Raw genomic sequence first — 22,527 nt, 5'->3', positions numbered from 1 at the left:
GAGCTTCTTCTAGGGTCGCTGTTCTGTTTAAAGTCCTTACCATTTCCTGACACCCTTATATGGTATCTTCAGTATTATCTAACAGTACTAACCACTTCCGGATGGAGATATATTTTTTAGAAAATGGATAACCACTGAGTTTTAGGAAATTGCTCATTCATTCATGGGCTATCAGGTTCCTCTGATAGACCGGGTGCTGTTATGAAGAATCTAAGTCCACGGAGGGCTGCATCTACTTTATGATGGACAAACATAATCCTAATGACTGTGGGTTCTGGGAGTGAAGAATGAGTTTGTTTCTGCAGCGGTGATGCTTGTGAACTGATTTCTTCTCAAAACTGTGACTCCAAAATAGGCAAACAGAAGAAACATGCAAGGCAGGGAGGGTGTGGAGGAAGGGGCTCGCTCTTCCTCTTGTAGGCCTGCATTGGGGCAGCCACTCTCCCAGCACTGTCTGTTCACAGCAGCCCCAGCCTTGCAGGGTCCACTGTGACATCACTTGAGCGTACCATCCACCCCTTTCATGTATTTCGCCTCTCTCCAACATTGCTCTGTACCTGGAAGGCATTAGCCATTTCCCCAGGCAGCCTGGTGGGTTCTCCCGGGCCACTCGCCATTCCAGCTGGAACACAGATGAAGAGGAGGCTGGGGAGAAGATGCTTGCCAGTGCTCAGCTCTGTTGGGTCAACTCCCGCCACCCAGATGCTAACAGCTGGTAGCACTGAGCTGACACTGAGCAGATGATTCTGAGGCTCCTGGCCTCACTCCACTTAACAAACTTAACAGGGCTGCAGGATGCTGTTCTGCCCCCCCCCCCTGCCTGCCTGTTTTAAAAAGGTCCTCCCAGCTAAGTGCTTGGGAGCTTGGGAACCAGGGGGAGGTTTCAGTTGGAGGTGTTAAGATTATTCTGGTGTGGTGGGGCAAACAGATCAGATGATAGCCGTAAATGGTCATCCATGGGTCTCAGGAGGAGGGCACAGCCATGCAGGGTCCTTTGGAATAGCATGGGCTCTGGGGTGTGGCAGACCTGAGTGGTGTGTGACATCTGGCCCAAGGCAATGAGCACTGAGGTAGCAGCTGGGGACCACACTGTCAGCGCCTCCTGGAACTGATAGGCGCACTCTGAATTGATTCTTGCAGGCATATCATTTGCTATCTTTAGGAGTTGGCTAGGCCTGGGAAGAGCAGTCTCCCCAAGGACCGTAAGAGTCAGGATGTCAGAGTGGAAAGTCATGCTCAATCCGAGGAGGGCGCACGAAATCCTTCAACTAGTGTGCATCCCCATCAAACTCACACATGACTGACGGGCCCACCCAGCATGTGCCTCAGCAGAGACCTCCTCCCTCTCCCCGAGCCTGCTGTGCCCAGACCTATAAAAAGAAGCCTTGGTTTTAGAACGAGTGTGAGAGAGACAAGGTGGGAAAGGAGCCACCGGGGCATGCCACTCTGATGGTTTGTGTTCTGTCCCTTCCAGCCAAGACAGACACAGCCTTCAAGGCGTTCCTAGATGCCCAGAACCCGAGGCAGCAACACTCCTCCACGCTGGAGTCTTACCTCATCAAACCCATTCAGAGGGTCCTCAAGTACCCGCTTCTGCTCAGGGAGCTGTTTGCACTGACTGACGCGGAGAGCGAGGAACACTACCACCTGGACGGTGAGCATCTCCTCCCTCCTGCCTCCACCCCCACCCCAGCCCCACCTCTGCCCAGGCCTCTCCACGCCTCAACTGCACCTGCCCCAGCCTGGCCTCTGCACAGCCCCCCTTTTCAATGCCTGTGTTCTTCTAGTGGCCATCAAGACCATGAACAAGGTTGCCAGTCACATCAATGAGATGCAGAAGATCCATGAGGAGTTTGGGGCCGTGTTTGACCAGCTGATTGCTGAGCAGACAGGAGAGAAGAAGGAGGTGAGGAGGCCCCCTCCCATATACATGCTCAGGCTTGATGCTCTCTCTTTAGGAGGTGCCGCCTTCCCTCCCCCACTTCAGCCTTGATGATCTCTCTTTATGAGGTACCCCCCAACCTCAATGTGTGGGAAAGATGTCTCCATTGGAGCTACAGAGACTCTGAAGATCTGTATTCGTAGCCATGTCTCTTTTCCTAAGGATGGTTGAACTATGTGATGACAGCCTTCCTATTTCTGTCTCCCTGGGCACCATTGCCACATCTTTAGCTCTGAGAGAATCTGATGGAAGGGATTCTGGCATACAATGTTTAACACGCGAGAGTCTGTCTCAAAAAAGTATTGTCTTTATTTACTTGATTATGGCAGGAGGTGCCACCCTAAGAATGTGGAGGTTGGAGGACAACTTTTGGGTTGGTTCTCTCCTGTCACCATGAGGGCCCAAGACCTGTGATTGTTTTCTCTGGCGGGTGTTGTGCAACAGGACTTTTTCTTGGGAAGATGACACACATCTACACTCACCCCAGACAAGGAGCCCAAGACAGGCCAAAGCATGAATACCTCCCAAGTCCAACTTGGTGAACCAATGAGTTTTACTGGGATCACTTACAGGAATATGGGTGAGGCTTTACTTACAGGAGCAGAAATGACAGACAGCTGCATCACCAAGGCCCACCCCGTGTGGGTGGCAGCTCACACAGCTGGGAATTACTGCAGGCAGCTCCGCAGGTTGGAGAGCGTCCTTCCCAAGTGACTCCGGTCTAAACCTCTTCCAGACAGCTCTGCTGGTTTCTGCCAGCAGGTCTGGTCTGAGAGTCTTTGTATCTTGGCTTGTCTAAGAGTGACTCTTGGTTGTCCTTATTGCTTACTCTGGGAGGGAGGGTCCTAGCGAATCTGGCCAGTTTCAGGGACTTCCTGAAGCTGTTTTGAATTATTTACCGTCTGTCTTGAGGAGTTCCTGGGAGATGGGATGGTTCAATCTTGAAACTTCCACGCACCAGCGGGACTCTTGTCTTTGAAGCCCATGTCTCCTCACTTCTTTTCCTGTCGCTTTGATGAACTACTCAGGCTTGAGTTGGCTCCCAGTTCAGGGTAAGTCCACCGCGGCAGGAAGTCACGGTGCGGAAGTGTGAAGGAGCTGGCCGCATTGTGGCGTCGGTCAGAGAGAGCAGGGTGCCCATGCTGGCGGTCAGCTTGCCTTCTGCATTTCACACAGTCCGGGATCCCTGCTCAGGATTAAGATGGCCCTTCCCAAGGGGATTAAGATAACCCCCCCCCCCCGACACTTCCTGAGGCTGCCTTCACCTGTTCAGTCCTCCACAGGCATACCCCGTGGTCTGCTTCCCAGGCATTGCATCGACAGCCATGCTCAGGGCTACCCATGTATTTTTATTTTCTCCAGAACTTTTCTTAGTAGAACACTGGGGTCTCACAAAATTCAGTATGGCTCTTAACCCATGCTGCATGTAGAAGTGAGTGCCCTTACCCAGGCGGGGCTGTTTCTGTGAATGCCATTGAAGGGTGACTCTGAGTCCCCAGATTAGAATATCAATCATTTATTTAGTCCCAGCCACATAGTTGGCACTTGATGAATTCCATTCTGCGTTATGCTTCCGCCTGAGGGACCTGGGGCGCGCGCATGCCCCTGCGGTGGCTAGTCAGGTGGGAACATGGCTGGCAAAGTCGGCTTGCTCGCTCTGCAGAAGGCGCCTCCCTCACAGAGACAAAGGACCGTTATCCAGCTGCTTGGTGTGTTAATTTACATGCATTGTGGAGTGTGGGTGTGGATACCACAGTGTTTGGAGGCCTGAGAACAGTTCCACAAAACACTTCTCCCCTTCCACTCGCGAGTGCCTAGCCCCAGGCTCAATTACGCGTCCTCGGTGAAACCGAACGTGTTTTCAAACTGTCAAAAAGATAACATTTAGAAGGCAGTGAAGCAAGAACGGTACAGAGATGTGAAGATGAGCGTGTGAGGATGCACGCATGCAGTGGGTTTTCTGCGGCTGGAGGAAGTCCGTGAAGGCCACTTCCAGACTGGACATAATTGCATATCTGCCGCCCCCACCTTGAAGAGTTGGGATGGCTTCAGCACAGCCCGCAGCACTAGGACCTAAGAGCCTGGGGAGATGGCTGCAGGGGATATGTCCTTTCCCACTGGAAGGCAGGGCATAGCTCCATGAGATAGACCAATAGGACACGAGTGTCCCCAGCCTAGAGGCAATGATTTTATCTTTAGGGTTTAGGAAAGAGAAATGCTGCTCTTGTGGAATATCTTTTCATTCTTCTATAGAATATTTATGATAATCATTATTAATTCTCCCTAAATATAATAAAAAAAGGCAAGAAGAAAACTCTCTAGTTTCAAACCACAGCTGGCATGGTTAGCAAGTCCAGTACCACATGGCTGCTCCCAGGAGGGTGACTAGGAGGATCAGGAGCTGGAGGCTCCCCACTGTCTGTGATTCTACAAGAATAAAACCTGGGGAGAGCGAGCCTTGGGGTTCATGCCAAGGTCATTGGCAAGCGTACACACTGCTGTAACAGTATACAATAACTCAGCTATGGCAGGCAACTGGGGGTGGAGGGCACACAGGTCCTCTTCTGAGTCTCACAGGGTTGATTTTTAATCCAGGAAATCTAGAATGATTTGTGAGCAGGTTGGTAAGCGGTTAGGAATATTGGTCAGTGTCTGCAGATTTTTGGTGAAATGGCCACACCCTCCCTAGGGTCGCCTGAGTCCTGTTTTCTAGCCAGCTTTCCTTGGGGCACCACTGGGGATGGATATGTTCATGGAGACAAAGCTGGCAAGCCAGCGTTTCACGATGAGCCTGGCCCTTCAATGTTCCTAGTCCCCCACATTGTTCGTTGTGTGTCGGGGGTTTATCTGGGCCCTGTGAAACATCACTTTCGCTCAGCAACTTAGAAGTAGCTGTGGGGATATTTCCCCTAAGGAGTGCCTCCAATAGCTGGATTCAGTAAGGTAAACTAGTCCATTAATGCAAGCCTCCTAGCAGAATCCGCTCTGGACGCTTCAAAGGAAGGTCCAAGCAGGGCGATTGGGCAGAGTGAACAGCCCTGGGCTTCTTGTTAATCTTTGCCAACTGGAAACCGTGAGGGCTGTCCATTTTTACCCATGCCTTTCAAGACTTCCCTTCGAGCACCCATCTGAGTTTTGTAGATCCAGATTTTTGTCATGGGTAACCAAGCAGGTCTGTAGAAAGCTCCTGAGGGCAGATAGAGATGTGTTACGCCAAGTCCGGTAACAAAAATCACGGCCATGCCCCAAATCACAAGGGCAGGGATGTAGATTCTACATAATCTGGAAGGGTAGACTAGAACCATCACGTGACAGAAGGTGTGTGTCACATATGCACACCATAGTCACATACACACACCATGCACCATGCACATATACTACACACATAATACTACGCATCCCATACACACATACATACACTATATACACATACATACCACAGTTGCACAGATCATATACACACAACACACATACCACAGTCATATACATACCAAAGTAACAAATATGCCACAATAATACATATATAATATAATATAATATGATAATAATTGTCCGTTCTTCAGGCTTCTGACTTGACTTTTTCCCTTCTAAAGTGAAGTAAGGGTTTCTTTAATGTGGGGGATGGTGTTTACTGACACTAAGAAAGTATCTTTAAAATGTGATATATCATTTTCGATGTTACTTTTAAATTTTTCTTCATGTATTTTAATAAATGTCAAACTGGATGTTTCTAAACTTAAAGTAAGATTTTATCCTGGTAAACCTATGTTCACTTAGAAATGTCTAAATAAGCTCCCTGCAAGCTGAAACATAAGGTTAAACTATGGCGAGTCAAAGCCATCTGTCTGTATTTATAGCAGACGGCCTGCTATTTTGATTCATACACATTGTGGAATGGCCGGAGAAAGCTGTGGAGCCATATTTAAGTGTCCATACTAAGCAAGTGTTTTTAGGAACAGCATGTTCACGAACTATAGTGGATATCGGCTTACCACAATTTAAAATTGCATGCAGTCCTACATGTATTAGCACGCCCTGTCTCTGATTCGCAGGTCGCAGATCTCAGCATGGGTGACCTGCTGTTGCACACCGCGGTCATCTGGCTGAACCCGCCCGCCTCGCTGGGAAAGTGGAAAAAGGAGCCAGAGCTGGCAGCTTTTGGTACGTGTCGGAAGAGGGTGCCGAGGATGGGAAACAGCTGACTCATTTTCCAAACAAGAATATTCCTTTTCCAAGAGATGTTTTATTACAATGAAGCTAATTATAGCTTACTGCTTCAACCGCTAATTCTCCCAAATAAATATAAACAGATATAAATTAAGCCTGCTCTCTGAATGGGTTCTGTGTGGTGGACACTCAGCTGCAGGGAGGCATGGCTGTGAGGATTGCACGGGCACAGAAGTTTTTTTTTAAACATCTTATTCTAAAAATAATTTTACCTGCTAGTCCCTGTGTCTTTAATGGATGGACAGTAAATGTAGAAAGGTCAAATGAAAACCCCAGAGCAAACTGTTTCCGAGACCTCACATCCTGGGCCTTTCGTTTCCTCCCTGGCTCTGTCTTGCTCTATGTAATGCCGAGATTTAGGAGGCCATCTCTCAGCTGAAGTGTTGTTGTGACTGGTGTCTCTATGGGTTGACAGGGACAGCTCCATCATGTTGTTAATACTAGTGAAAGGAGATGAGTTTGTATTCGTTTTGGAGAGGCTATTTCAGGGGTGCAGGTGGAGGTCCCTCACGAGTACTCGACTCATGCCCCTGAGGGAGGAAAGCGAAGCTAACGCACTGGGAAATGTGCGTAGTTCAGAAGATACAGCGTGGTGCCCGGTGTGGCTGTGAATATGTCCTCTTGCAGGGCTGTTCCTGAAGTGAGGTGCTTAGCAGCCCTGCTTCTGTTTATGGCGTGTTTTATCCCTCGCCTTCCCTAGAGCGCTCGGGCTAGAACATTAACTGTGGCCATCCCCTCCCCTGATGATGTTTGCTCGAGAAGTGGGTGCTTGCTTACTGCTCCTTTGACCGAATGTTCTTCCATTCCGGGGAATAACTCTCCAGTGAACTGCCCAGGAATATTCAAGCCAGTGTTAGATACAAATACTTACTGGCCCTCCCACTGTCTTCTCCTTAAGGAATTGGTGATATTCCTAAAATTTCTGAGGTGCCACTGAAGCTCTTGAAGACATTGCATTAAAAATAATCACGGGTTAAAGAAAAAAAAAAAAAGAACGTGGTCAGAAAACAGGGCTAACACAGCATCAGGAGGGCACTGGGAGGTTTGATAGTGGTGTTGGGGAGACGATAGGACTTGCTTCCTTTTAATATCGCCTGTGGTTCTGAGACCTGCAGAGGGACTCCCCTCCTCTCGCGCTCCTTACTGTTCCTTAGGGGTTGTGGGGCACTAAGTAAGAGAATCAGCCATCTGCCTGAGTCTCGTAGCGCCAGAGTCCACCGTTAGGGTGTTTTTTACGTCTTGTCCCCTGAGCTTTACAGATTTCACATAGTTAGAAACAGATAGATTTAGAAAGTGAGAATAATTTGAGTGGGAGAAGGTAAGAGGTTGGCAGAGTTTTCTGTTGGAAGCCATGTAGAAGTCATAGGTCTCTGGACTGAGAAGAATATGGGATATATGATGGAATAGCCAAAAAAACCAAACAAATCGCTGATAAGGCTGGGTGAGACGGCATGTCACCCCACAGAGGTAGCAGGAAGGTGGTGTAGAAGGTGCCAGTTGTAAGGTGTGGGACGTCCGCGACACTTGTCCTGTGGGCTCAGAGAGCACTCGGCATCCCCTGCTGTACTTCCTTAGCTACAGGCAGGGGCAGTGTCAAGTAGCTGACTCAGAGGCTGAGCCCAGTGCCCGGCTGTACCTGCTCTCTCCAGCTCAGTGCACTTATGGGGCTTTGGTTTGTGGGGCAGAACCCTCGAAAGGCTCTGTGGTTAGCGGCGAGCACACCAGTACTCAGAATTCTTTTCCAGTACAACAACCAAGAGAGAGAGGAGGAGGAATTAAAATTAGGATTATGAGAAAGTCTGACTGTGGCCGTGAGCTGTGTTTTCATGAGTCCTGGATGAGTTCATGAAAGGGGGCATCTGTAACAGTTGTGTTGATTTCAAGTAGCTGAGCAGAACTAGGAAGAAACACCTTCCGAAGTAAGGAGGCGTTGCTGAGACGGAAGCAAGGTTAAACACTCCTGAGCAGGCAGCTTTGGGCGGCAGCCTGGCTGCCCTTTGGCTTTGGTTCAAACCTCAAGTCTTAGGACGTAGCGTGGCATTCTTCCAAAGTGGGTGCTGGCTTCCACCAGCACCTTGCCTCACAGGATGGGCCTGACGCATTGACTGGTGATGTAAAACGCAAACACAGAGACAGTTGTGGTTTAGGCTGTCAAGGGATGCCAGAAATCTTAGGGCTCAAGGCCGTAGGTCAAGGGGTAGAGCAATATCGTAGCGCATAGAAGAGGCACGCAGAGTGCTCGTATTCTGACAGGAAGCCTGTCCTTCCCGATGCAACTTGGCAAGTCAGCCAGGTAGTTTGTGGTGGTCTCCAGAGGCTCAGAGCCTGTGCCCCATCACGTATCATGTCTGACGTACAGTCTCCTCCAGCTCCCACACGTCTAGACCATGCCTCAGGCTGAGAGAATAAGACTTTCTTTGGGTGTTGTGGCAGCAGAATCGGGGAAACCAGATCCCACTTCTCAGATGCCTTCTAGCTATGCTCAGATGTCAGAGAAGACAAAACATCTCCTGAGCCTGTCTTCTAGAGCACGGACTGTATTCACAGTGGCTGATCCCTGTGCCTGTCACTTCCAGGAGCCCCTCCCTCTAGTTAGTATAGTAGTTACTCTTTTGTGGCTGTGGTAAAACTCACGACTGAGGCAGCTTGTAGAAGGAAGGGTTTGTCTTGACCTGTGGTTCCTGAGGGAGAGTCTGCTGTGGCAGAGAAAGCGTGGCAGCAGGCATCGGGAGCAGAGCTGAGAGACCACACCCCCGGCCACATCCAGGAAGCAGGCAGAGCAAACTGGAAGGGGGTCGAGACCGTAACTGTAGGAGTCTACCCCAGGAACGTACTTCCTCCAGCAAGGCCCCAACTCCTAATGGTTTTGTAACCACCCAAAGAGGGCAGCCCACTGGGCACTAAGTGTTTCAATACCCAAGCCTAAGGGGAGCATTTCGCATTGAAACCACCACAGTCTGGGATTAGTTTCAACATACAGGGTTTTAGGGAAAACGGGCATTTAAACTACGGCAGAGGCTGACACAAAGGACCAGGATGGCCTGGAGTCCCGTTTCCATCCCTTCTAGGTGAAGCTGTGTGTCCTTTTGGATCCCTGCCATGTTAATCCTGCCTGGCATTGCTTAAGGAATTCTCTGGGAGGAAGGCTATACATAACCCTACTGTACCTTCCCACCCCATTTAAAAACATAAGAAGACTGTGTTTGTTCCAAAGGGGCTTACTCTGTTGGGAAGAATTGGGGTTATATTCTGTTTAATGGACTCATTTTCATTTCCTTAGGTCAAAAAAAAAAAAATAGTTCCTGAATCATAAACACCGCGAGGTTAGATATAGAGGAGATAAACAGAGAGGAACTTCATTTGCATAAATGCAAATGACCTCAAGCAGTTTATTAGAGGCCTTTGCACTGGTCCTCCAGCTACTCCAGTTCCCACAGCTAAGTTATAACCTTAAAATAATGAAGCTAACCCCCCCCCTTTTGGTAGAGGGTATTTCCATTTATTTAGGCTTTCTCTACTTAAAGGCAGAAACGTTTCCCCCAGCAGGCTTTGACTTTCGGGTGTGGTAAACGCGGTCCAGGTGGGTGGCCGTCCAGCACGGGGATCTCCGTGCTCTCCTAACTCGCTGTAGAGTACCGCCCTAAGTGGGCACAGTCAAGGTCGGGAAGCCCGTGCATTTCACACTGTGACTGCTTTTCTTATCTTTACTTGCAGTCTTCAAAACTGCCGTGGTCCTCGTGTATAAGGATGGTTCGAAGCAGAAGAAGAAACTTGTAAGTGTCCTTACGTCGTCCATAGTTTCCAAGTGCCTCTGTCTGCTTCTCACGTGTGTCTGCATGGTTCCACCCTTGTCAGCAAAAGCCTCTTCCCTCCCTCGTGAGTGTTCCGAAGCCCTCTCGGGGTCCTGCCTGGCTTCCTCCAGCAGATAGGCTCACGGACAGAGCATGCAAGTCTCCCACAGCCAGAACACTCTTAAGGCCACTTCAGCCCTTCTCTAGTGTCCTCATTTTTGTGTGAGATCCCCCTCCACTTCTGCATTTAATTAGCAAAGCCATTTGCACAACATCTTATCATGCAGCCTCTCACATCTGTGGGTGAAACCGAAATGCATGAAGGGATGTCATGTTCCTTGGGCTTGTACTGGGTTCCCGAGTCTGCCGCTGACGGAAAAAGCACGGGAGCTGGTTTAGGTCGGTGGCTTGCTCTAAAACAGTGGGTTGCTTCTCTCCCGCAGGTTGGCTCTCACAGGCTGTCAGTCTACGAGGAGTGGGACCCTTTCCGGTTTCGTCACATGATCCCTACCGAAGCTTTGCAAGTACGAGCTCTGCCAACTGCAGGTGAGCCCCATGTGTGCCAGGTCTCCATTTCTTCTCGTTTATAGTAATGGGTTGTATGTATTGTCTGTGCGTGCACACATGTGCCGCGTTGTGTGTTTGTCTGTGGGTGCTCACCTGTGCCGCGTTGTGTGTTTGTCTGTGCATGCACGCATGTGCCACGTTGTGTGTTTGTGTGTGCACACATGTGCCGCGTTGTGTGTTTGTGTGTGCACACATGCGCCGCGTTGTGTGTTTGTCTGTGCATGCACACATGTGCCATGTTGTGTGTATTGTCTGTGCGTGCACGCATGTGCCATGTTGTGTGTATTGTCTGTGCGTGCACACATGCGCCGCGTTGTGTGTTTGTCTGTGCATGCACGCATGTGCCATGTTGTATGTTTGTCTGTGGGTGCTCACATGAGCCGTGTCAACTGCAGCAATTGATTCTCTTTCTCTACCGTGTGGGACTCAGAAGTCATCATGATTGGCAGCAGGCACCCTCACCTGCTAAGCCATCTCTCTGGCCCTGGGTTCCCATTATTTCTTATATGCGTGTGAATTGTTGTATATTCCTTCTGGGTCTACCAGCCTGTCTCTTACCTCCTGTGCTTTAATAACTCTTCCCTCCATCTCCATTGCCTCATTTATTAATAGAAAACAGAACTATGTATAGTTTTATTAATTTTCTTAAAGATGTATTATATGTGCATGGGTATTTTGCCTGCATGTATGTTCGCCCTCCATGTGCCTGGCTGTGCCTCTAGAGACCAGAAGAAAGCATTAGATATTCTGGAACCTGAGTTCCAGGTGTTTGTGAACCACCTTATGGGTGCTGGGTCCTCTGCAACAAGAGCAGCAAGTGCTCTTAACTGCTGAGCCATCTCCCCAGACCCCTTTCATTAAGTCTTTAAGAATTTAATACAAAATATTTTGATTATATTCATGCCCCTTCAAATATCCCCAGATCTACCCCCACTACCCCTCCCAACTTCTTGCCCTCTTTAAAAACAAAAGCAAAAACAACCCAGTAACTCACCAAGTCCAGTTTGTGCTGCCTATACTCTGGGGCCATCTACTGGGACATGGCAGACCTACCAAGGACCACGTCCTTAAAGAAAACCGACTCTCCCTTGCCAGAACGTGGACTCCCAGTCGCTGCTCAGCTAGGGTAGGGGCTTGTGGGCTCCTCTGGTCTCCATCTAGAATGCTCACTGGCCGACTTCTTTTTAAGCAGCTTCATTTATTAACTAGTTAACAAATGAATGAGTGAACCAAGTAAGTGAGAGGACTATATGTGTTTTCTTCAGAATTGTTCTATGTGATTTGGGGTGGTTTGCTCCTCAAACTTGCTTTATAGGGAAATTTGCAGGTGCTTTTTGGATCATAGGTCCCCCTAGCAGCTGTGATAGTATTTTGAGGTTTAGACGCTTAAATGCTAGTGGTATCTCTTTTTAAAAATTGTTTTGTGTTAATTTAAAAACATTGTTGGCGCCGGGTGGTGGTGGCGGCACATGCCTTTAATCCCACTACTTGGGAGGCAGAGGCAGGCAGATCTCTGTGAGTTCGAGGCCAGCCTGGTCTACAAGAGCTAGTCCCAGGACAGGAACCAAAAAGCTACGGAGAAACCCTGTCTCGAAAATCCAAAAAAAAAAAAAAATTGTTGGCTTGTATTCTGTACGCCATGATCCCCTGAAGCTAGAGTTAAGTTGTGAGCGGCCATGTGGGTGCTGGGACATGAAGCTGGGTCTTCTGGAAGAACAGTTGGATATCTTAAGTGATGAGCCATCTCTCCATTCTCTGGTGTCTTTATTTTAAATGTCATAGACTTATGAGTTAATCTGATTGCATTTCCTCATACCAGGTTTATAAATGTGGAGGTTGGTTTCTGTGGCAAGCTGTAGGCTTCTAAGTCAGGAATTTTGCCTTAATTAAGGACTAGACACATAAAGACTCCACATTCTGAAAACAAAGCAGTCTTTGTGATAGTGACATTTCTTCTCCCAACCTCTGTTTCTTTCATTCAAATCAAATTTAAAGCCTTCTAGATAAAAGCATATTTTAATTGAATTAAAAAGGCTGGCCACAATGTTACATTATGAGGTACATTCCAGTGAATTCAAGAATCAGTACTTGCAGTTTGAGTTCGGTCTTAGTTTGGGGAATTTTGGCAGATGGAGAGTTGGCTGATGGAGCCACAGGGAAGGGTTCGTGGCCAGGCTTCTGAACCACAGGGTGAGACAGAGACATCGAGGTGTGTGCGTGTCTGCAGTGAATGGCTCCTTTCACGAACCCTTAGTTCATGACTTAACATAGTGCAGTATTGTCGGCAGGACACAGCTCCAGGCAGAGGAGCCGGCCCTGTGCATCCACGGGTTCTGCCCCCGTGAGTTCAAACAACAGTAGCTGACTCTTCGGGTAAAGGTGCTCGCCGCCAGCAATGGTGACCTGAGTTTGATCTGCAGGACCCACACAGCGAAGGAAGGAACAGAATCTCACAAGCTGTTCTTTGGCTTTCACTTGTAGTGCGTGTATGCGTGCACGTGCGTGTGTACATGTGTGCGTGTGCATGTGTACATGTGTGTGTGCATGTGTACGTGTGTGTGCATGTGTGTGTGTGCATGTGTGTACTCATAGTAAATTCATGGGTGTTAACTGTTTTTTCTTAGCACATGTTTGCTTTTCAGTGGACGAGGTGGGGCGGCTAGGGGAGGAGTCTGTTTAAGTTGCCTGGGTAGCCTATCTGGGTGTTAGGTGTGGTCACATAAGGAGCAGACTCCCAAAACATGTGCCAGTACTGACCTCCTTGGGCCCTTTGTCCGATGAAGTCCTGGAGTCCTAGGCACTGTTTAGTCTGGAAGAACTTAGCACCTAACTGAACTAGTTCATCTGAAGGCTGTCAGAGCAGAATAGCTTCTTCATTGTATCCTTTTAGAACCGTGGTTCTCAGCCTTCCTGATGCTGCGACCCTTTAACACAGTTCCTCATGTTGTGGCGACCCCCAGCCGCAAAATTCTCATTGCTACTTCATAACTAATTTTGCTGCTGTTATGATATCTGTTTTCTGATACTCTTAGACCCCAAAGGGGTCGCGACCCATAGGTTGAAATCTGCTGTTTTAGACCATCTAGAAGATTTCCACAGTGTTTTATGAAGATGTATTTTACGTTTTTATTTGTGTGAGCGTTTGTGCACATGCACACCCACACGCTCTCAAATGTAGGGTACATGCAGAGGCCGGAAGAGGGGGTCAGGTCCTCTGGAGCTGGAGTTATAGGTGGTTGTAAGTCACTCAGTGTGTTTTGGGAACTTTACTCCAGTCTTCTGCTAGAACCTCAAACTCTTACCCACCTCACCATCTCTCCAGCCCATTCTATGTGCTGTTGCGTTGTTTCTACAGCACTGACTGAGCTTCTAGTGCCCGTCTCTTTAGCTCAGGGTTGGGGTGAAGTAACTTTGGTCTCAGGATAGGATGCCTTGCTCTGTTTTAGCAGATATCAAGCACGAAAAATCCATCGGTAAAAACGGTAAATAAAGTCTACTAAACTATGCCTAACCTGACATTATTTTTACTTACCTAGATGCGGAAGCTAATGCTGTGTGCGAAATTGTCCACGTGAAGTCAGAATCAGAAGGGAGGCCAGAACGGGTCTTCCACCTCTGCTGCAGGTAAGCCAGGTTCCGGGAAGGCGTGCTCTGGACGAGGGACTGACCTCCTTCTGTCTCTGTCCTGTAGACCAGCCTGTGCCTCCTCTCAGAGAGTTCACACTGGCCGAATAATAGCAACTGTGTAAATGAAAACTGCTTTCCTTAGGACACAGACAGGAGCCTGGTTAATTTGCCAGCTTTCTAAAAGAAAACGGGGCTTTCAGATGTAGCGAGCATTCTGAAGAGTGCATTCCTCCCGTGTCTGCTCTCTGGAGAGCACGGTGGTTGAGGTTGCCTTGGGGTGCTTGTGTGGTACTTGGGTACATTGCTTGCTCATCTCTTGAGAGTCCGCTGTATGAGTAGTGACTGAAGGCCTCACTAGAGACCCTTCAATGCAGAGGGCTTTGACCTCTGTTGACCACAGGCAGATTCCAAGTGACCTATAATGTGGGTTTTTCTTATTTATTGTAATTATTAATTATTCCTTCTCCTTCCTTCATCCTCTACTTTCTCCTCCTCTATCTTTTCCTCTAGAAATATTAAAAATGGCAGATGCAATCCTATTTGACTTTAAATATTCATATTTGATGAATCGTGTTACTGCTACTATAGTAAGAAGGTGCATTTATCAAACATTAAATGTGCTGCAGGCCTCATGCTCATTGCCTCCTTCCTCAAACTGAGAGCAGCCAGAACCAATAGAGGATTCTTTGCCTAGAGCATTGGCCATTTCCAGTATCCACATCCAGGTGGACCACGACCCGCATTCCGTGTTTGCCCTCTCACCTCTCTGTCGGTTCCTGGGGCCGTCAAAGGGCCGGGCTTTAGAAAGTTGTCAGAAGTCAGAGGCTTCCGGATTTTCCTCACGCTGTCCTGTTTGTGCTGAGTTTTATGCCGTTCTGGGCTTACTGTTTATAAATAATCCTAGGTGACAGCTGTGAGCACTTTGTCAGGCCCAGTGAGCGGCGCATGCCTGCAGCCTCGTCATGAAGAGGCTGGGGAATCTCAAGTTCCAGGCCAGCGGGGCTACAGAGTGAGACCCTGTCTCAGAAGGTTGTTGTGTGTGTGCGTGTGTGTGAGTGCATGAGTACATATGTGTACGCACACACACATACTGACCTGAAACAGCTCTTGCCTAGAAGCTGTTTTTCTGCTGTGAGAACTAGCCTTAATACCTCATGTGTGGATCAGACCGTGGGAAGGGGAGCTTTTCACAGGCGAGAGCGTGCACATAGGGATAGCATTGTGGGTGTTCTGCAAACCTGCAGCAGTCTCCTGGTTCACTTTTCCTTGATGACATGTTACATGTAAAACTGCGGCTTGAGTATAAAGAGTTTGGCAAGTTCCTGGGATGAAACACCTTTGTCCATTTTCTGTTCGTCTTCGGTGGGCCTCTGTCCCTGGTTGGCTGCAGAAAATGATTGACAAAGCATGAAGGGACGGTGATTGTGTTTTTACCTCTGCCCTAAGCAGGGAGCTAAGCATAGACTTTGGAGTCATTGCCTCTTCCACTGTTGCCCTTGGCGAGATTTGTTTGACTGTACCTGACGGCATTATAAATTCCCTTTGTTGAGTACTGGCTTTCTAACGTGTGTAAATCTTCTTCTCATAGCTCCCCAGAGAGCCGAAAGGATTTCCTGAAGGCTGTGCATTCGATCCTTCGAGATAAACACAGAAGACAGCTCCTCAAAACGGAAAGCCTTCCCTCATCCCAGCAGTATGTCCCTTTTGGAGGCAAGAGATTGTGTGCGCTTAAAGGCGCCAGGCCAGCCATGAACAGGGCAGGTACTGTGGGGATTCAGACCTACAAGATCCCTGTCACCCCAACTCCACTGTAGGACCCCAGGGAGCCAGAGTTAGATGTGACCTTCCGGGGGCTGATGTAGGGTACATTCTTCCACAGTGTGAGACTCATTGCCTTGTCTCCTTCCTGGGGGGTCCTGGGGACTCTTCCCTTTGTTTCCTTTCTTTCTCTTCCCTCAGCCTTCCCTTGCTGCCTTCCTATTGGCCGGTGAGCTCCTCTGTCATTGGCCGAGCCCGCAAGCCAGTGCATCCTCTTTGGGAAGGGGTCCTCTTGGCCTGCTTATGGAATGAGAATCACTGCTTTGCATGACAGCCAGCTTTGTTTAGTAAAATCAGTGAGCTCAGTGTCAGCAAGGTCCTAGCCCCCTGTTGTGAGAACACAGCGACTTCACAGTCTGGCAGAAGACACAGCCTGTTCTCAGTGCGGATTCATGCTCAGGCATGCTAGGTGTGCCAGGCCAGATGATGCAGAAGATGCTGACCCCGCTTTGCGCCTGCAGCTTCAGTGTCAGTCTCGGTGTTAATCCGGGGAAGGTTTCAGTTGCTGCTGGGAAGAATGGGGATCTGAGCTGGTCCCCAGTCGACTCTTAGAGGACTTGTCCCATGTCTCGGGGAGCAGTGAGGAAGGAACACTTGGAGTCTGTGCAAATGTGCAAATGGCAATAGGACATACCAGAAAGAGTGATACTTCCCCAACACTGGGTTTCATGATACCAACATTCTCATCTTTTCCTAAGATGCAGCCCAGACTTTTTCAGGGAGGGGTCCAGTGAAAGAAATTGCCTTTACATTTGCAAAAAAGCTTTCTGCCCTTGGTCCAACTGCCTCTCCACCAGATAGTTCTCAGTTGTGGTGTAGAGGTTCATGAAGAGCTGTAACTCACTGTACACTTTGTAGGCATGACCTACCTTGATGCTGGCTGTTACACGCTTTAGATATCTTGAGTTTAATGGATGTTGGCAGTGGCTACCTTATGTCTGTTCTTCAGCCAGTTGATAGGCTTATTGAAAACCTCTAACCCAATACCCGCAAACTGTAAGGTTCTTCAAATAAATAGCCTGAGAGCCATAATATATTCATACCCCCAATTTCTCAAGGTGTACCCCTGTAAAAGCAATTCATCACTTTCCAGCGATAGAGAAATTTGTTCAAGTGTTCTCTGTGCTGCCCTTGTCTACTGAGGGATATTTAATTGGGAAATATACCCCAGCCTCAGGGACCCTAGCCACTAATGTCTAGACTTCTGTTGTTAACTTAGGAACCTAAATTCAGAAGTGCACTTGCAAAAAGGAAAAGGAGAAAAACACATACACACACACAAGCATATTCTGTCTATAGGGTCTGCCAAAGTCTTTCTACTGAGACGTTCTTGGAAATAGAAGAAGAACACACCACCTGCCCTAGACCGTTATGACTGTCAGGAGAAAGCTGTGATATCATAGTGATATCATAGCTGCTAGCTTTGTCCGATTTTTTTTTTCCTGCCCAATGGCTCTTTTCTGGCTGAAAACCATTTGTATTCCCCCAGCTTTTGAAGTAATTCCCTATCATCCAGCATCCGTGTTCCAATGATTTATAAGATGGCACTTCGGAGGCTCAGGCAAAGACTGTCTCCCTGAGACTGAGAGGGACCCAGGAGGGACAGCTAAGTGACTCAGTGTTCTTTTCAGAAAGGACAGACAACCCCGATTCATTCTGCCTTTCGTAGGACGTGTGTGCAGCTTAGATAGCAGTCAAATGCCCTCCCTCCGTGCTTGCTCTAGGTGTGATGACTTCAGCCAAGAGCTGAGACCCATGGAGCAGCTAGAAGAATTCGTACCTCTGTCTATATTCTATAATTAACATTTGCTGTATTGTCACCATGGCCCACCCATCTGCCATCTACACGTGCCATCTTACTTCGACACATTTCAAAGGTGCAGACAGGAGCACACCTGGCCCCTAAATACTTCATCATGAAGATCATGCACATGTTTCCAGCAGGCCAACAGTGAACTGGTGTCATTCAAAGGCTAGGGAAAGCTAGGCTGTACTGCAGCGGGGTTAGGCTCAACGTGAAGAGATGTTCTTGCCTTTTCCCAGTGAGGAAGTGGTTTTTCATTTCCTCCCTTTTGGCCTGGGTTTGTTCGTATTTAAACAAGAGCACCGCCCATCTGTTCTGTGTTTGGAGGAAATGGAGCACTTGGAACGCTGGCAACAGGGATCTCTGGCAGGTCCGAGGCAGTCTCACAGCTGTGGAGACTTGGGGTTCGGGACAGCAGCTCCTGACTGGTCTGTGAAGCGCTTCTTCCATGGAAAGCCTGGGTTGCATTGCACCTCAGTGTGCCCAATGCAACAGCCACTAAACTCCTCCAGGAGAAGTGGCATCGTTTCCAGGAGAGCCAGTGTGTGTGTTTGTGCGTGTGTGCGCGCACACACGTGTGTGCTGGGAGGATACATTGCACTGTTTGTGTGCTTGTCTTTAGAAATCCTGATTCCCAGAGGCCAGTGGGGTAAATGAATAAACTGCAAAATTTGAGCTTTTCATGGCCCTTGTTCCCTGGTGCTGGAGTGGTGTCTGTGCTTCTCATCCCACTCAGGTGCTGGTATTTTAATTGCACTGTAGCAGAATTGGCGATTCACAGCATGGAGTTAGGCGCTGGGACTGAGGCTGTGTTTGCGTAGCCTCAGAGTCATATTGGACCTTATCAGAAAGGGCACAAAAAGCGGATTGGTAGCTCTGTGTCTCTGGTGGCTGATTTTTTATATATGGTGTCCAAGAGAATATGGTTCCCTCTGTCTCACTGCAGGTCCTCAAGAAACCTTTTGTTCAGGTCCCAAGAAAGAAGTGTCCAGCCTAGTCTTCCAGACAGCACAGTGGTATCGACACATAACAAAATCCTAGAAGCTTCTCTCAGGCTTCCTAAAGACCTCTCTTCTAGCTAAATGACCCTGGGATAACCCTGGGGAACCTCCACATCTCTGGGCACAGCTGTGTTGATGACAGTCACTGACCCAGGGTGGAGGGCAGCAGCAGGCGTCTGGATTGCCTGTTTTGTGGGTGCACTGGTTAGAGTGGTTTGTTTCCTTCCCAGCATCCTCTAGCGTTGTCAGTCCTCACCCCTTATTTATTCTCTGGACCATCCTTATAGCAGCATCCTCTAGTTTAGCGATCTGAGCAGGTCAGGTACCAGAATGGTAAGGGCTAGACCTGAAACCCCTGAAGCCCATTTACTCTTTATGTTCCTTTTCCTTGCTTGCTGGATTTTCATCTCATGGTAAAGCATGTGGGGGTTTATTTTTATATTTTTGTGTGTGTGTGCAGTGTCTGCCCCAAGCAAGTCTCTTGGGAGGAGGAGGCGGCGACTGGCTCGAAACAGGTTTACCATTGATTCCGATGCCGTGTCGGCTAGCAGCCCGGAGAAAGAGCCCCAGCAGCCCCCCGGCGGCGGGGACACTGACCGATGGGTAGAGGAACAGTTTGATCTTGCTCAGTATGAAGAGCAGGATGACATCAAGGAGACAGACATCCTCAGTGACGATGACGAGTTCTGTGAGTCCGTGAAGGGCGCCTCAGAGGACACAGACCTGCAGGAGCAGCTTCAGGCTGCCTCCATCAGTCAGCGGGCCCGAGGACGGAGGACCCTCGATAGCCACGCCTCCCGCATGACGCAGCTCAAGAAGCAAGCGGCCCTGTCGGGCATCAATGGAGGCCTGGAGAGAGCAAGCGAGGAAGTCATTTGGGTTAGGCGTGAAGACTTTGCCCCCTCCAGGAAACTGAACACTGAGATCTGACTCTCTCGTCTCTTTCGAGACTGTGTGTAGATACGACGCCGGCCCCATCCTCACTCTGCTCCCCCTCCTGTGCCGTCCACGAGAATGTCCCCTTAGGTCGCACTCTTGCACACCGATTTTTGGCAGCTGACTCGGGTCTGAAGCCATGCAGCCACCCACCCTTATCATTCTTAATGACATCAGAAAGAATTGTTCAGAATCCCAACTGAGCTCGAGTCCTATCGTCTGTATATTGCCAAGGGCTTTTATTTATTCTCAGTTCATCAGGGCCTGAAGAATTAGAACAAAGAATCGATAGCACTGGAGATCAAACTGTCCCCACCCCAGCAGTCGAAGCAAAGGATCAGAGTGACAAAGTAGCATACACACAGATGTCACAGCTTGTCCTTTCTGAATGCAGTCTTCTAGCTGGGGGACAACCACCTTCAAACACACACCAAACAGCGGAGCAAATGGAAAATTCTGTCCAGCCTGCAGGGTTCCGACTCCTCCCCCTTCAGCGTCTGAGAATATCTGTGTATTTTAAGAATGTGTGAGGCTAGGGTGGTCGCTTCTGTTTGATGAGCCTTTTATTCTTTCTCTTCTGTTGATGTCTGTAGCTGGTCTTATTCTGTGTCAGTGTTTGAAAGCTCTAGTTTTGCAGAGAATTATAAAGATGCCAAACTCTTGGGAAAGAGATCCAAATTTATCACTGAGAGAGAAAAAAAAAACACTATTTTTTTGTATTTTCCTTGAGATGCAGGGGCACAAAGAGATGAGAATTTTACAGTGTTAGGTGTAACTCAGTCTGAAGATGAGGATATAGCCTTTTGCAGAGCGAGCAAGGCACGAGGACTTTATATTTATATATGAAATGGCCAACAAGAAGCTCACGCTAAGAATAAACTTTTTTTTTAAATGTATGAATCTATATTTGAGATGGAGTTTGGTTGGATGGCAGGGACAGGGAATGGGGCTGTGTGTGTGTATGTTTGTTGCACATGGCAGGGGAGGGGAGCCCCCTCCTTGTGGGTTGCCATGACGATCATTGGGTTTTATTTTCCTCCCCATCAAAACTGCATCTTCATCCATAGGTGACTTCCCCCTTCCCTGACAGTCCATGACCAAATCTCAGAACCTCTTCAGAAACATCCTTTATGGGTAACACTTACTTCATGCCAACGAAACAGGGTAAACTTGCTAAGGGGCCTAATCTTCTAAATGGATGTCCAAATAGAAAGAGCAAAAACCCATTAGAGCACTTTCATTTTTTAAAAAAAAAAAAAAGGTTTATAGCTTTGTGTTCCTCCCTCCTCCTCCCCACTTCATGATATCCATTCCCTAAGAAGGGTTTAAATAATATGAAAACTTTCTTTTTGGAAATAAAAAAAAATATATATCTATATATATCTATTTGGTGTTTGATACATCAGTAGGTACTTTAAAGACCTGAATTTTATAGTAGCTTTAGCAATTATATTTTATAAGAATCAGTTATGACTTTATATTTCCAGATAGAGAGTTGAGAACACGTTGCTCTAAGCCCCCGCCCTGCTTGCTTTCCCGCTCTCCCCGCCCTCTCCTCCCCCCTTTCGGGTTTCCAGGGCTTGGAGCTTGATCTTTTCAAAGTTTTATTCTATTAAAGTTTTTGCTATATCTTCTGGTTTTCTTAAAAAGCTTTAGAATGGTTTCTATGCCCTTTGTATTCTTGTCATCTCGGGGTCGATTGCGTCCAGATGGAAACCTGAAGCAGAGGCACCGAGTAGTCGCATTTTCTAGTCTCCCTGCAGCACGTCCGTCGGAAAATACTGGAACGCCTGGTGCTCAGACAGGTGCCATTGTCTCTTGTACATAAGGTCATGATGTGTCTATGTCCAAAGTTCTTATATATTTCTTTTATAAGCTGAAAGAAGGTCTATTTTTATGTTTTTAGGTCTATGAATGGAACGTTGTAAATGCCTGTCCAACAATAAAAATGCTGAAAAGGGCCTGGGTGACCCCGTGCCTTTGTGGATACAAGGATGAGGATGAACTAAATGCAGGAGAAAAATTCCTGCAGTTTGTCTTTTCTTCTTAAATTGTGTGTGTGTGTGTGTGTGTGTGTGTGTGTGTACACGTGCATGCATGGTTGTCACGATGTGCCTGTGGAAGTTACAGGGCAGCCCACCGTGTGTGTGTGTGTGTGTGTGAGTGTGGGTACACATGCATGTCATGGTGTGTCTGTGGAGGTTAGAGGGACAGCCCACACTGTGTGTGTGTGTGCATGTCATGGTGTGTCTGTGGAGGTTAGAGGGACAGCCCACACTGTGTGTGTGTGTGTATGTATATGTGTGTGCACGCAAACATGCACGCATGCATGTCATGTGTTTGTGGAGGTTAAAGGGACGGCCCACAGAAGTCAGTCCTCTCCTTCATTATACCATATACACCCCAGAGGTTGAACTCAGGTAGTCAGTCATAGTAGCTTTGTTTTCGCCTACTGAGTGAGCCATCTTGGTGACCCATAATTTTTTTTTTTTTTAACTAATTCTTGTGGCCAGTCCTGGAGGCTCCTGCCCGTAATCTCCGCACTCAGGAAGCAGAGTCAAGAAGCGAGTGCAAGTTTGAGGTCAATCAGGGATCTGTAGCTACCTGCATGTTAGACAGGGCTACATAGAAGGCCTTGTCTCAAAAGAAAACAAAAGTGAAGTAGCTGTTGTGATCTTCAAGGGAAAGATGTTTGGCAAAGCTTGAACTTTTAACCAATAAATAAATAATATTAAACATCTTGGTGTAAGGTGGTCAGTACTGACTGGACTTAGTGGGTTATGAAGAAAAGGCGTGAAGTTGGGCGGGGTGTGT

General features: G+C 48.1%; 1 protein-coding gene across 9 annotated transcripts in view; it reads left to right on the top strand.

Annotated features, from left to right (window-relative positions):
- The window catches only part of Tiam1 (TIAM Rac1 associated GEF 1), a 339,898-nt gene extending 318,224 nt beyond the window's left edge, over positions 1 to 21,674 (top strand). For all 9 annotated transcript variants that reach the window (XM_050164763.1, XM_050164762.1, XM_050164765.1 and 6 more), the window contains 8 exons: positions 1,475 to 1,654; positions 1,788 to 1,906; positions 5,995 to 6,103; positions 9,884 to 9,942; positions 10,404 to 10,506; positions 14,064 to 14,151; positions 15,743 to 15,915; positions 19,238 to 21,674. In XM_050164763.1, the coding sequence (XP_050020720.1) occupies positions 1,475 to 1,654; positions 1,788 to 1,906; positions 5,995 to 6,103; positions 9,884 to 9,942; positions 10,404 to 10,506; positions 14,064 to 14,151; positions 15,743 to 15,915; positions 19,238 to 19,707 (1,301 nt within the window). In that variant the 3' untranslated portion in view covers positions 19,708 to 21,674. The remainder of the gene's footprint in view (positions 1 to 1,474; positions 1,655 to 1,787; positions 1,907 to 5,994; positions 6,104 to 9,883; positions 9,943 to 10,403; positions 10,507 to 14,063; positions 14,152 to 15,742; positions 15,916 to 19,237) is intronic.
- Positions 21,675 to 22,527: the final 853 nt, after the last annotated feature.

This window comes from Alexandromys fortis, unplaced genomic scaffold, assembly GCF_014885135.2.
Source record: "Alexandromys fortis isolate MF-2015 unplaced genomic scaffold, M_Fortis_MF-2015_v1.1 scaffold_162, whole genome shotgun sequence".
Taxonomy (NCBI): Eukaryota; Metazoa; Chordata; class Mammalia; order Rodentia; family Cricetidae; genus Alexandromys; species Alexandromys fortis.
This window is presented reverse-complemented; position numbering and strand designations above follow the sequence as displayed.